At 39.4% G+C, this 14443-nt stretch overlaps 1 protein-coding gene across 1 annotated transcript in view; it reads left to right on the top strand.

Moving 5' to 3' along the window:
- The window catches only part of Dcdc1 (doublecortin domain containing 1), a 367448-nt gene that overhangs the window by 120913 nt on the left and 232092 nt on the right, over positions 1-14443 (top strand). The window contains 1 exon segment of the mRNA XM_055602817.1: positions 7687-7777. Coding sequence (XP_055458792.1) covers positions 7687-7777 — 91 coding nt within the window.

Raw genomic sequence — 14443 nt, 5'->3', positions numbered from 1 at the left:
ACACACACACACACACACACACACACACACACACACACACACACACAAACACGCAAACCCTTTGAAAACTGCATTTGATTGTTTCAAAAATCAATCTTTCTATTTACAGCAGGAACAGATACAATTCCTTCGACATGCTGACCTATCCATCAGTTTGATTTTGTACATTTGAACTCTTCAAGCTGATGCCCGGATGTCATTTTTAGCTCTGTTGACAAGTGGGAAATATAAAGTACCACCTCGATCCAAGTTAAGATGCGACAGAGTCATTTGCCTCTCATCTCTTTTGCCAAATATTTTTATGTGGCCTCTCTTTATCCGTCTCGTCGTCCACTTTCAGAAACAATTTAGGCTGGCAAAACTGGGAGTTTGACTTGGCCATCAAGTTAGGAAACAGCATCTTCCCTGCTCTTCCTGCAGCCACCTCCTGTCCCCCCCCCCCCATACATAAATGGCAGTCAGCAATGGCTGGAAACAAAGGCTCCCCCAGCCCCTGAATACAGTGACATTCATTCCGGGAGAAGCAGGGCCAGCTTTTTGAAGGCCGACTTCTTCAGCCCGACAATAACACACAATGAGTTATTGACTTGTTTATATACGGAGTCTTTTCAGTAACTAACTCTGACTCCCACAGTCTGGACAAATGATTGATTTTGTGGTTAGAAAGGGAGAGGGCTCCTGCGCCAAACTCTGTAGTGCAAACTATTTCTCCCCCCATTTGTTCTATAACTGAATGGGACCTTATTAAAATGCACTTTCAAAAAAAAAATACCTGCAGCTGTCTTCTATAGCCATGGTTTGTATATATAAATAAGTAATTTGTCCCAGTCTTTTGTATATTAACAGACCATTTGGGAAGCTTGTCAATATATATGAAGGGTGGTTACCTTATTGTTTGTGCTAAACTGTATTGCCTCCATTGATCCCCATGTGGACTATGGATAAAATAACGTAGCAGTGCATCAGTATTTACTGGGGAAAACCTTCGACAAAGTCAGCATTTTCACAAGGCCATGATGATTTATTAGTGACGTTCTGCACAGCACACATTGCTCACTTCAGCCTTGATCGTTGGCTTCTCTTTTGAAATACAAAAGCTATGTGAAAAAGCCACAGTTCAGAACCTGAGAGTTTGCTTGGACTTAGAGGCTTTCCCCCTTTGGCTAGAATTATCTGGAATGTCAGTGTAAATTAGGTAGACACAACATAGCAAGTTTGAATTGCTGTACTTTTAAAAAAATGATATTAATAATTTAACTCTAGGATGAAATATTCGAGTTATTTTCTTCGGTAAAAATACAGTTATCTATCATGTTGGAATTTTTACAGAATCGCCGTGGTTTTAATGAACGTACTTCAGAAGAATTAAGACACATGTAAGAGAAAGGCAGTCAGCTATTAACGACATCTGCGAGACAGGACCGCTGAGCTTGTTTAGGAAGTTTGAGCCTGCTTTCCATAAGGGCGTCTATAGGAGAGGTTCATAAGGCGGCAGGTATTTGAAGCCACTCTCAAAAATTGAGTGCTTTCAGTTACAGATCCTATGCTTTCTGCCAAATTCTATATCACTAAACTGTTACTTTAACGTCTTTAGAGACAGAATGGTATCTGGGACCCTAGTGTTAATGTTTTAAATAAAATATACTCTGAAAAGCCAGTAATAATGGAAATCATTTTATTGGATTCTCTTGCCTCAGGTATATTTTTGTGGAACTCGTTTCTTCTTTTTATTCTGTTTTCCTTTGCATCTCTGGGGATTGCACTCAGGGCCAAATGCATGCTAAGCAAGTGCTCTCCCACCAAGATAAGCCCCCAGCCCCTTTATAGAAAGCATTAACTCTTTGATGCCTCCCATGAATTTATCCTGTCTTCATCTTCCGTGCTTCTAACCAGACTTTTTCTACAAAGCATTTCCATTAACTTTTCTCCCCTTTCTCCTTCTGTTCTTGGCCAGGCTCTTGATTGTTATTTATTTATTTATTTTTTTAGTTTTCACTAGTTCAGAATGAACCCAGCTTTGCCTGGTTATGAATGTATGGTTTTGTTATTGTTATTTCAAATCTTGGCAACAAACCCTAGGAAAAAAAATTTACCCTAGTAATTTGCATTCCTAGTAATTTGTTACATTCTGAATTGTACAATGAATATGTGAGAATTTTTTTCTCATATTTAAAGGGAGGAATATGTGTTTATAAAATATAAAATACAATGGCAGGGATTTTTCAGTTACCCATAAATTTTAGCATTGTTTCTGATTTCTAACTTTCGAAGTTCCTATCTTCTTTCATAGGGAAAAAAAAAAAACCAACATCCCCAAATATGTCGACTTAATTAACAACTTATTTCACATATTTGAGTAAGGGAGCAAACTGGTGGCATCTTTTTTTTTTTTTAATTTGTTGTTGTTTGTTTGCTTAATGAAAAAACAGGATAGTCTGATCAAAAGTGGCAGGAGAGAAAAAAAATCTACTGTTCTTGTCACATCTTGGGTTTTGAGGTAAAGATGCAGTTAGCACAGGATATTATTAAAACCTCGGGTGAAACTTTAATGTCCTCATTTGCCGGTTAACATTTTTCTCTAAATAGTTAAATTTAAAGCATACCTCTCGTGGTGGCACACACCTGTAATCCCAGTACTGTGGGGGGCAGAGGCAGGCAGATCTTTGTGAGTTTGAGGCCAGCATGATCTACAAAGTGAGTCCAGGACAGCCAAGGCTACACAGAGAAACCCTGTCTCAAAAAACAAAACAAAACAAAACAAAAAACCACAACAAAACCCACCACCACTAACACCAAAACCTCTCTTGGAATGGCTTCTCTGTTTCCAGTAAAGAGCACATATGCTCATTCTCACATTTTATCAAGCACACCCTGATACCAGGTGTTTTGTTTTGTTTTGTTTGTTTTTAATGATGTTGACATGCTTTCCCTCTGCATACATAGATTAGAAGTTGAAAATTGAAGTTGGGGTGGTTTCCCCCACAAATGTAGTGCTGTCAGAGGGAAAGAGTTCTCACCTTTTAAAAAGTTACTTTCATGGTGTTCCAAATGTCACAGCACCAGGAAACCACATTAGAATCTCACTTTTCTGCATGCTACCATGGAACGTCATGTCTCTGGTTTTGTTTTTTGTTTTTTCTACTGCCCTTAAAATAGACTGCTGTAAAGGTCCTCTCTCTCTCTCTCTCTTTCTCTCTCTCTCTCTTGCCCTTCTTCTCTCCCTCCTTAGCTCCCCTCTACCTCCCTTTTATTCTTTTCATCTGAAAAATCAATATTTTAAAGAATAGATAAATGTTATAGGCACAGAGGCACATGTATCTAATCCCATAATTTAGGAGATGGAAGGAAAAGGATTATGAGTTTAAGACCAGCCTGGGAAACAAGGCAAAATCCTGTCTCCTGAAACTGAGGACTGATGGTATAGCTGAGTAGGCAAGTTCTGTCCTGCGTGTGCAAAGCTTTTGGTTCTATTCTCAGCACTACGATACGAGAGAGAGAGAGAGAGAGAGAGAGAGAGAGAGAGAATGATAAGCTTGAGGAATATTCTCCAGTTTGTCTTGTATTCCCTTTACCTCCTGAGATGAGAAATCTGATAAATAATCAATGAGACTTAAGATTAGACTTAATCTATAAGAAGACTTGATATTTACATGTTTATGTAGTTGTACTTGTAGTGGAGAGATACCTCTAGCAGTTCAGTGAGAAACTCTGGGGCCTTGTTATTCCCAGAAATTCCTCAACCATCAACACAGCTGTCCCCAACTGCCAGGCATACTGCCAGTAGCTAGTAGTGCTTGCTAGCAAAACAATTCAGGTCAAAGCTGACCACACTGTTTCACCTCCCCACGCCCCCATGAGCTAGTTGCATTTTTTTCCCTTTATAAACCAACTCTGGAAAACAGGTCGAGGCATAGTTAGGCTCCTGATTCCTTTGGTGGCCCTGATTGCAACCAACTTGGAAAAGACATTCAATAAACCACCCACATCTAACTGAGACTGGAGTCTGAGTGGTTTGTGTGGCATTTCTTGGAATACAACTTTGGCCATTTTAAAAGATTAAGGCCTTTGAATGTTCTATACATACATTCTTAAGTATATGTGAAATAATACATTTCTCAAACTATAGCTTGCCTTCGTAGTTTATCTTCCTAACAGTGTCTTTCAAAAAGAAAATATTTTTGGCAGTTGAAATGAGTCTTACATATCTAAATTAATTTATATGTAAATATATACATAGAAGTTACATGTAAGAATTTAAAACATAATATTGAGAAAGGCAAACAAGATAGACATTAGAAGTAGGAGAAGACAAGGAACAGGACAAGAGCCTTCCACAGAGGACCTCTGAAAGACTCTAGGCACCAGGGTATAGAAGGAGATACTAAGACTCATAGCCAAACTTTGAGCAGAGTGCCAAAATCATTATGGAAGAAGAGAGAGATAGAAAGACCTGGAGGGGACAGGAACTCTACAATGAGAACAACAGAGCCAAAATACCGGGGCCAGGGGACTCCAACTAAGGACCATGCATGAAGAAGACCTAGACCCCCTGTTCAAAGGAAGCCCATTGGCTGCTCAGTTTCCAAGTGGGTTCCCTAGTAAGGGACACAAGGGCTGTAACATGAACTCAGTGGCTGGCTCTCTGATCATCTCCCCCTGGGGGGTTGCAGCCTTACCAGGCCACAGAGGAAGATGATGCAGCCAGTCTCGATGAGACCTGATAAGCTAGGGTCAGATAGAAGGGGAAGAGGTCCTCCCCTATCAGTGGACTAAGGAAAGAGCATAGAGGAGAAGAGGGAGAGTGGGTGGGATTAGGAGGAGACGAGGGAGGGGCTGCAGTGAGGAAACAAAGTGAATAAATTATAACAAATACATAAATAAGATTAAAACATTTTAAAAACTCTCCTTTATTGGGGTGTTTAGGCCTCTACCTCCCTTCCATCAACCCCTCAACCTTAAGGAGGAGAGAGAAGAGGTTAGTGGAGAGAGGGGGGGCAGACCGCTTTACCTCTCCCGGGTGTTTAGACTCAAGTCTTCTAGGGCTCTATACCAATCTCCATCAACTGCAGAGGGAGCTAGCAGCCTCCCACACACTGCAGTGCCCCATAGTGTTTCTCTCCATCTGGATGCTCCAAACTACCATACTGTCTCTGGTCCCTGCTCTGTCCAAACATCTACACACCACACGCCGACACCAAATGCCACGCCTTCTCTTTCTCAGCTCTCAGATTTATACTCTCAGAGTCCTAGACCATGGCCCTCTCCATGCTGCACAGGGAAGGCCGTAACCAGCTGGGAAAGATCACATGACTATTAACAGGTATGGACAAACTATAGCCCAACTAAAATCCCACCCTTGAGATTAAAACAAAAACATATTTACATAACATAACTGGGTTTACAAAGAAAACAAAACTTCCGTTACAAATACTTCTGTGATATGGTATTATAGGAACAAGTGTTCATTAGAGTAATTCTGAAAATAGTCTTATGTGGTGATTAAAAGTAACTTGTTTAATCAGTGATTCTGAGTCTAAGTCAGGGGTTAGGTTGGGTGAGTCACAATTTGCTGGCAAAATTCAGTCTACTATTTCCTTTAAAAGGTCTTATCAAAACATAGCTCATATCAAAACATAGCTTTATATCTTGTCTATTTTATATTATAAGGGACTGATAAAGACACCTCTCTTTCCCTTCCCATAAAGCCTAAACTGTTGACAAGACTTTTATTGAAACATTTACCAACTCTTTATTCAGGTGAGCCTCAGACAGTCTGAAGACTCTTGAACTACTCCTATCTTCCCAACCAGATGTGTATGGGGCTTAGTTTTATCACATATCATTGGATAAAGTGTTCACAGCCTGAAAATTCTTAAGTATATCTGAATAGAAGACAAATTGAATCCATAGTTCACATTTATGCTTGTTATAGGCAGTATAGCTTTTTAGGTAGTGGAAATTCACTATTCATGTGGCCAAATATGATCTGTCAGGCATACACATGAGAAAAAGTATGCAGAACAGTGACATGAACACACGCCAAAAAAACCCCTAAAGTCTATCATTACTCATTATTAGTCTACATTCAGCACTTAAGAATTGTTAAATATTCCAACTGGGGGAGAACAAAGGAAGAAAAAAGCCAGGCATGGTGTCAAATGCCATTAATTTGATTAATGGCATTGCCATTGATTAATTAAATTGCCATTAATCTACCTCAGGAGGTAGATGCAGGAGGATCTCTGTAAATTGCAAGCCAGCCCAAGCTACAGAGTGAGGCCCTGTCCCAAAACATGAAATTGCTAATATTCCATTGAGAGGGCTATTTTTTTTTCTTTCCAAATCAGACTCTTGCTCTCTTTGTTTCTAATGGGGTTGCTCTGTTGAATGAAACTTACTGGGTGAATTAATTTCTTCCTCTGATGAAAATAGTATTTTATTTCTATAAGATCATTTGCAAGGATATGAAATGGGCCACATTCATGTTTTTACAAATCAGAGGCTGGAAGTAGTAGAAGTGCTTGATCTGACTGTGTAAACAGAGCCAGTCGGAGGTAACTACTGAGCTGTGTAGAGATACAATCTTCTCTTACAAAATATTGGAAATCATTTTATTTTATTTTTTATAATTTATTCACTTTATTTCCTGATTGTGGCCCCCTCCTTCGTCTCCTCCCTTTCACATCCTCCCTCCCACCCCCATCCTTCTCCCCTAGTCCACAGAAAGAGGGAGCTCTCCTTCCCTACCATCTGACCCTAGCTTATCAGGTCTCATCAGGACTGCCTACATCTTCCTTGTCTGTGGCCTGGCAAGGCTGCCCCACCATGGAAAACTGATCAAAGAACAGGCATTAGAGACCATGTCAGAGACAGCCCCTGCTCCACTTGCTAAGGAGCCCACACGAAGACTGAGCTGCCTGTGGGCTCCATCTGAGCAGGGGGGGCGGGGGGGGTGTCTAGGTCTTCTCCACACATGGTCCTTGGTTGTTGCATCAGTCTCCGCAGGACCCCCTGGGCCCAGATTTGTTGGCTCTGTTGGTCTCCTTGTGGCGTTCCTGTCCTCTTTCTGTTCTTCTTTCGCACCCATTTCCCCGTAGGAATCCCTGCGCTCTGCCCAAAGTTTAGCTGTGAGTCTCAGGAGAGGACATCTAGGATAGGGTCCCATCCTGTTCCCTCTTTTCAACCATTTCCGGTCTATTCCATTTGCCTTTCTGAGTGAGAATTAAGCATCCTCCTGAGGGATAACCTTACTAAAATCCACAGACGTAAAGGAGCTAAAAGACAAGGACTGCATGTGGAAATCGTTTCAGCACCATGCAGTGTATGAACGATAACTTTGATGGGCCCCTTTACGTCTTATCCCAACGTAACGGCAGACCCCTTATGCTACCACCTACAAGACACATGTTTGACAGAAGAGTTCAACCTAATTTTAAAAGTTGTGAATTCATTATAAAATGCTTCAGACTGTCTTAATCAGTGTCTCATTGCCACAACTCAGGGCTTTTCCTCCACATTAGGTTTTCCAAGTTGTGTATTTTCAAAGAAAAGTTAAAAATTCAGTAGGTTAAGTGTTTTAACTCTTGAAAAAAAAATCATCTTTACACTTAGTCGAAATGAGGCTTATTTCAAAACAAATCCTGTTATTGCCAGAGGATTGTGTTGATTATTTTTGTCTTTTAGTTGAAACTTGATGATGAACGAGAGAAAAGCAAAAGTAACAGAAAAGGCCACTCTTTCAGTGACATCAGAAGACTACTGGAAGTCACAAGAAGAGGTAAGAGACTTATTTTGCCAACAATATTGAAACTTATGTCCAATGATTTTAAAATTAATAGAAAATTTACCTTAAGTATCACAGTAGATCAACTCTTGTTAATTCTGAAGAGCTGAGAGCAGAAGAAAGCTGTTCAAAACCGGTAATTATTTTATTGATATAGGCACCCTGGAAAATAACGCATGCCTGAAGGAACAAATCAGGTCATGATTTTCTGAAAAATTATGAGCGTTTTCCCATAAATGTTTCAGGTCATTACATATTACTTGTGAATCAGTTTAAAAACATTCCAGCACCAGAAAGTGTAAAAGGGCCGTTGACTCTCTGATAGCCCCGAAATCTTGTTTGTATTAACTAATATCTAAGGAGAGAATCCTTGCTCTCAATTTTAGAAATGCTAACGAAGTTATCTTCTATCCCCGGAAAGCTGTAGTTTACAAATGTCAACCCTGAGAGAGCTAATCATCGGATTCTGCCTGCAATATTGTAATGAAGTACTATTAAAATCAAACCTCCCCTCCAAAGCCCATGCTGGGAAGTTGACAGCATATTCCATAAATGAAATAATAACACAAAATTGGTGCCAGACAAAGGAGGAAAATGATTTTCATGTTGCTTCCTGGAAAGCAAAGCATTTAATCTTTCTGAGGAGTGGGCATGGATTTGCTAGTCTCTGTGCACCACTGTGAAAAGCAAACCTATAACCAATGTAAAGAATAAAATAATCTATACATTTAAAAACTAAACTTTCTGCTTAAGTTTGACTAATTTGAACACTGGTCAAAGTAACCAACCCAAAGTTTAATGTTTTAGTATTTTTTTATCTTAATGATTGCATCATTTTTTTTCTAACTTTTTCTTTCATAATAAGATGATTGAAAAGATAGTATAAAACTTTCTTCATAAATTTAACTCAGGTGAAAATGTGTTAGTATTTGGGACATGTATATCCAGTATTAAAGGTGGAATTGTAAATATTTATTAGAATACTCAGTAGGGAATATTTTGCAAAAATTACATGTGACCATTTCCCAAAATGCCATCACTAACAACTGTATAGATCTAAGGCATGGCTTTGGCTCCTTCCACTAAAGAGTTATAAGATAAATGACCAGGTTGTTAGTTAAAAATTTAAAAATATATGTATATACTTCACTGCACGTTTTATATGTGTTTAACCAGAGGTGGAGAGATTTTAATCCATGAACGTTACAGATGTTTTCTTGGGTATAATTATGTTCACCCGTTGATGTGCATTTTAGTCATTGTATGCATGTGCATGAATGTACGAGCGTGGGGGTGGATGCGCATGTCCATGACATGTGTGTGGAGGTTAGAGGAATAATCTTGAGCACTGGTCCTCATCTTCCACCTTGTTTGAGACATAGTCTTGGTGTCTGCTGCCATAAACGTCAGCTAGGCCACAAGCTTCAGGGTTCCTTTTCTTCCACCTCTGGCTGCCCTGACAGAGGGCTGAGATTTACAGGTACGCGCTGTCCAAGCTGTCTGTACTGTGGACAAACTCAGGCTGTCCTGTACGCATGACAATTTATGCCTTTAGTCTTCCCTTTCCATTTTATGTAAAATTATAATTTCATTGGAACTGAAAGTTTGGTGGTCACGGAAAATAACCATTATTTTAGATTTATAAAGCATAATAGGAATTTAATAGTTATCTTTTCTCAAAAGCATAATATTTATGCTTATTTGATAATTCTCTGTTAGTTTATCTCTTAATTATAAAAGTAGCAGGTTTCATTATTTTCACAAAACGTATTGGCATTCGTACTGGCATTTTTGTGTTTATTTAATCCTATGTGCTTTAATATTTTTATACAACTTTAATTAGTTACATACTTAATTTATCAGGCACAAATAAAAATGTGTGGGATTTTTTTATTATTTCAAAAATCAAACACGTGGATAATTGCTAAATTATTGCTTGGAGAATGATTCTATTTGTTCAGCTGTGTAAATTCCAGCATTCAGATTAGCAAAGGTGAATTGGAGTTTGTGCACAGACAGAAAAGTGAAATCCTAATGGCAAAGGGCAGTGAGAACACTTAAGGGAAATTGCTTCAATACTGTCTCAGTTCCGTTCTCCTTTCTTTTATTCTGATGTTGCTGTGGCTTGAACCCAGGGCTTTGTGCATGCTGGGTAAGTGCTCAACCACTGAGCTGCATCTCAAGCCACACAGTTTGTTTACACAAAAACAAAATTCTATACCTATCTTAAAACCCTGAGTCAATGTCATAAATTCTCAGGTTTAGCTCATGTTCTGCTGCCTGGACTTTTCTTTTAAAACGTGCTTTTAATCAGCATTGTATTCACTTGATACAATGGTATGCTAAAATTTAAAAAAAAATTATTTCACAAAATGTAATTCATTATTGTCAGTTTAAATTGTGTGGTTCCAGCTTGTCTGAAAAGTAGATAACAATGCTGGACAAGGTTTGCATGAACAGTAAGACTACGGCGAAGCATCCACACAGTTGTGAAGCCAGGGAAGGTTTGCCAGAGCTGTTAGTGTGGGTTTGAGACACAATTAGCCATTGCTCGCAGGTGTGGACATGACCTAATATCTCTGGTCATTGGTGCCAGCTTAGAGAGAGTGTTCTAAGCATGACAATCAGATCCCTCAATGAGCTATATTCCTATGATTAGAGTTCTGTAAAGAACAAGTAAATAGAAGCCTTAAGATGCAGATCCAGTCATCACCACTGGCATGAACCTATCTCCAAACAGGTAAGTTGAGAAGACATTTAAAATGCCTCCGTTTTTAGTGGTCTCTACCCGTGTCAGTAGATGGGGTTGTCAGATTGTAAAGCCACCACACATAGGGACCTCTGGTTGGAACCAAGGCGTATCTTCCCACCTGGGGAAAATTGAAGGAGAGTGAAGATTGGCTAGTCACTGCAATACTGTGAGAGATACCACACATACCAAATTTCCCAGTGGCTACACTGTAGTGCAACTGTGATCAGAGACACTTCACTCTCTTTCGGCTCCTTTTAGTTTTCATTCTTTGATCTTCTTTTATCAATTCAATATTATGTTTTCCTTTTAACATATAAAAGGAGCAATATATCTGTGGGAAAACAATGAAGATATTTATGCAGATTAAAAAGTATTCATCAAAATCTCTGTGCATCCTTTCTGGCTCATTTTCTTTCATGTGTATGTATGTATGTTGGTGGGAGAAGGTTATTGCATGGTATGCATGTAGAAGTCAGAATACAAATTGCATATTTTTACTCTGTAGGTCCTGGAGATCAAATTCCTCGGTGGCAAATGCCTTTACATCCTTAACCGTCTTGCCACTGTCATCCTTTCTTTTACCTACTGTGTTTCCAGGCTGGCTTGGAACTCACTATGTGGATCACAGAGGTCTTAAACTCATATCAATTCCTCCTGCCTCAGCCTCCCAAAGTATCGAGAGTGCAGATTTGATCCACCATACCTGTCTAGAAAGCTGGGATTGAGTTAACAGGCTGTCCTTGCTTTGAGACCACCCTGTATATTGTCTCTAAGGCCACATTTCAAGAACAGAGACAACTCTTCTATCTGATGATTTCAAATGGTAGTTCTGTACAAAGCGCTCTGGAGTTCTTAATAACATGGGCCGATTCAAAGCCACAGAGAATTCATGCCAACAGCTGAAGACTGCAAAAACCAGGAGTTCTTCAGATTTATTGCTAGTAGCAGACAGGCCATAGTTAGCAACGTATAGCGCAGAAACAGACAGCTTCAATATGTAAGACCTATAGAAAAGTTAAACAGTGGTTACAAGCCGTCTTGAGAACTTAAATGAATTCAAGAATTGAATGCAGGCAGCATAGAGATGAGGTCAAACATCCCATGTGAAAAATGTGTAGCAATGTGCACATTTGCCCAGTTTCGGAAGTCTGGCTTGTTTCCCCACCAGAACGTTTCATTTTCCTTTGGTGCCTTCTGTTCATTTGTTACACTCCCACATTCTGCACTGGTGTCACCTCCGTGCGTCACGTCACCGCCATGGCGCACGAGGAGTGGAGCGAGCGGGCTTTCGGCTGCACAATGAGATGGTGCGCTTTTCCAGCAGAGGCGTGCGTAAGCCTTCTTTTGTGAATGGGACCGAGAGGGTCAGATAATGTTTAAAGGGAAAGGTTTTATGTCTCTCGGGCTTCTATGTTTCCACATGGATGCCCTCGCACACACATAGATTGAATCATGAACAGACCCATTAATGCTGGGATCACCAAAGGTCAAGTTTTGTCTTCTTTTGCTCCCATTCAGATTGCTTTTGTAGAGAGAAAAAAAGGATTTGCAGGGGGGAAAAAAGATTTATGATAAAGAATTTTTTTAAGAACGTTTTCTCCCTTTAGCAACACCTTTGATTTGAAAAAGAGCATATTATGTAAAATAATTCAGTAATGTTGTATCATTTGCCTGATTTTAGTGTGAGTTAGCTCATGTGTATAGTCGTCTTCAAGGACAACATGTTATCATAAAAACATAGCACTTTGAAGATAAAATGCCATATAAATATGTAAAGTAACAAAGTTTGAACAGAATAGAGCTATCATCAAAATGCCATTGGTAGAATTCCTGACTAAGTTTCTCCTTTGTTTATGATGCAATTTAATGTTTGCTCAGACATACAATATTTTAGTTTTAAATTAAGAAAACACCTAATAAAGTAAATAACCTGTGATTAATATAAAAAACTAAAAATTAATAATAATAAAAGAAGAAAACAGCTAATAATTTGTGTCATTTGTGGCTCACATGCACTAACAAATAATTCACTGGAAGCAGTAGAAAAGTCATAGAGAAACATTTTGAAAGGAAAAAGACTTTATCTCCAATGAAAAATTCAAGACTTTAACCAATAGCTCTTTAGAGAGCAAATGACATCAGCAATTGTATGGTTGGTTGATTTCTGATGTCACATGGAATCCCTTATCAGTTAAAGGGTATGGATTGTGACAGTAAAACCAGCCATGCATAAAAATGCTCCTAAATCAAAGTCTGGGAGCCTTCCTTCTTTCTCCTCTGGTTTTGTGCTGGTGACTTGCTCTACTATGTGGTGAAGAACATCAAAGTGAGGAGAGCAGCGTTTGCCAGAAAGATTCATTTTGTGATACAAACATTAAATGCTACCTAAAATTCTGTCTCCCCAAGTCACATGATCTCAGGAATGGATTCCGAGAGCTCCTTACTTTCCGGCAAGCCTCCGTGTTTAGGGCCTTTGCTTTTTGGACTTTGATTTCATCAAATAACCAGAAGAGCAGGCCACCTGGACTGCTTGTTGTTTGGCTTTATGTCGGTTGCTCTCACCTATCACTCTGAGGTTAATACTCCTTCGGGATAAAATATCACAAGCAAGATGATGCAGAAAGAAGCACTGACATGCACTGGATAATTTAGAGCTTATTAAAGACCACAACTTAGAGGGTTAACTGGGCTGTGTGTAGTGCAGAAATTTATTCTAGAAGGAGGGCCTCTTAGAGGAAACTCCCACAGGATTTTCCAGTTTAAGAACAATATTTTCTCTTTCTTCCTGTATTATTCCCCTAACCATTTGTTCCTTTTTTCTTTTCCTTCTAAAGATTTTTACATTATTTTTTTTCTCTATTTCTCTGTCGAGACTCCTCTTATCAATATCCCAAGCCCTTTTCAAACTTGTATGCAAATTCCCCTAGTTAGACACAATGGCTTTTTTTTTTTTTTTTTTTTTTTACAAATACTTAATAGGAATTGGCATAGGCCTTCACTACCAACAACGTTTGTATATTACTAATGAGTTATACATGGTTGAAAAGATCTAGTAGAAAATTGTGTATTAGCTGCAGGTTACTGTGACCCTCTCTAGCATGTCTTTCCTAGGTTGTGACAGAGGTTGAATGAAGAGCTTCTACTGAAGCACTAGGGCATTTGAGCAGGGGCACAGACTAGTGATGGAAGTGCTCCTCCTTTGACCTTTAGTTGGGACCAAGCAGTGCCACCTGCAGCTTCTGCTCCCAGCTTTGACAAAGGCAAATCACCAGGGGAATCTGACACCACACAAACACCTGTGAGAAGATGCTGATGCTTTCTTGCTTTAATTTTCTGCTTTGCCCTTATCAGAAAAAAAGTCTGCTAAGTTCTCACAACACATCTGACTAGCCTAGTAGTGGCCACTTCTAAGACTTGATGGCTTGCTATATGAAAACATTTGGGACAAGTTCACAACTTGTAGGAGCCTGATCTTGATGTGTAAGTCAACAGATTGTGAAGATCCTTCAGCCCCAGTGTATACAGCTATATCAGAGGCCCTGCATTTAAGGCTTGGGGAACATTGCAAAAGGGTAAAAGAAAGGTTGGAAGAGCCAGAATATCGGAAAGTCTTCTTGAACAGTTATTCCTGGTAATAGTTGCATAAGCAAGACTGAACAATAGCAATATTAATTAACTTGGAAGGGAGAACATTTTGTGGGGTCCCACCCCTAGACAAGAAACTACAGGCAACTATGAATTCTGGGAGAGGGGGAATGAGTCTGTCCTAAGGATGAGCCGTAACACTGGTTTTCTAATACAGAGTGGTCAGCCCTGAAACTGAACTCACACCACCAACTAGAATGCATTCAGCATATCACACACACACACACACACACACACACACACACACACACACACACACACAC

This window comes from Psammomys obesus, unplaced genomic scaffold (genome assembly GCF_907164565.1).
Source record: "Psammomys obesus unplaced genomic scaffold, mPsaObe1.curated_primary_1811, whole genome shotgun sequence".
Taxonomy (NCBI): domain Eukaryota; kingdom Metazoa; phylum Chordata; class Mammalia; order Rodentia; family Muridae; genus Psammomys; species Psammomys obesus.
Note: the sequence above shows the minus strand (reverse complement) of the source record. Positions and strands in the feature narration are given on the sequence as shown.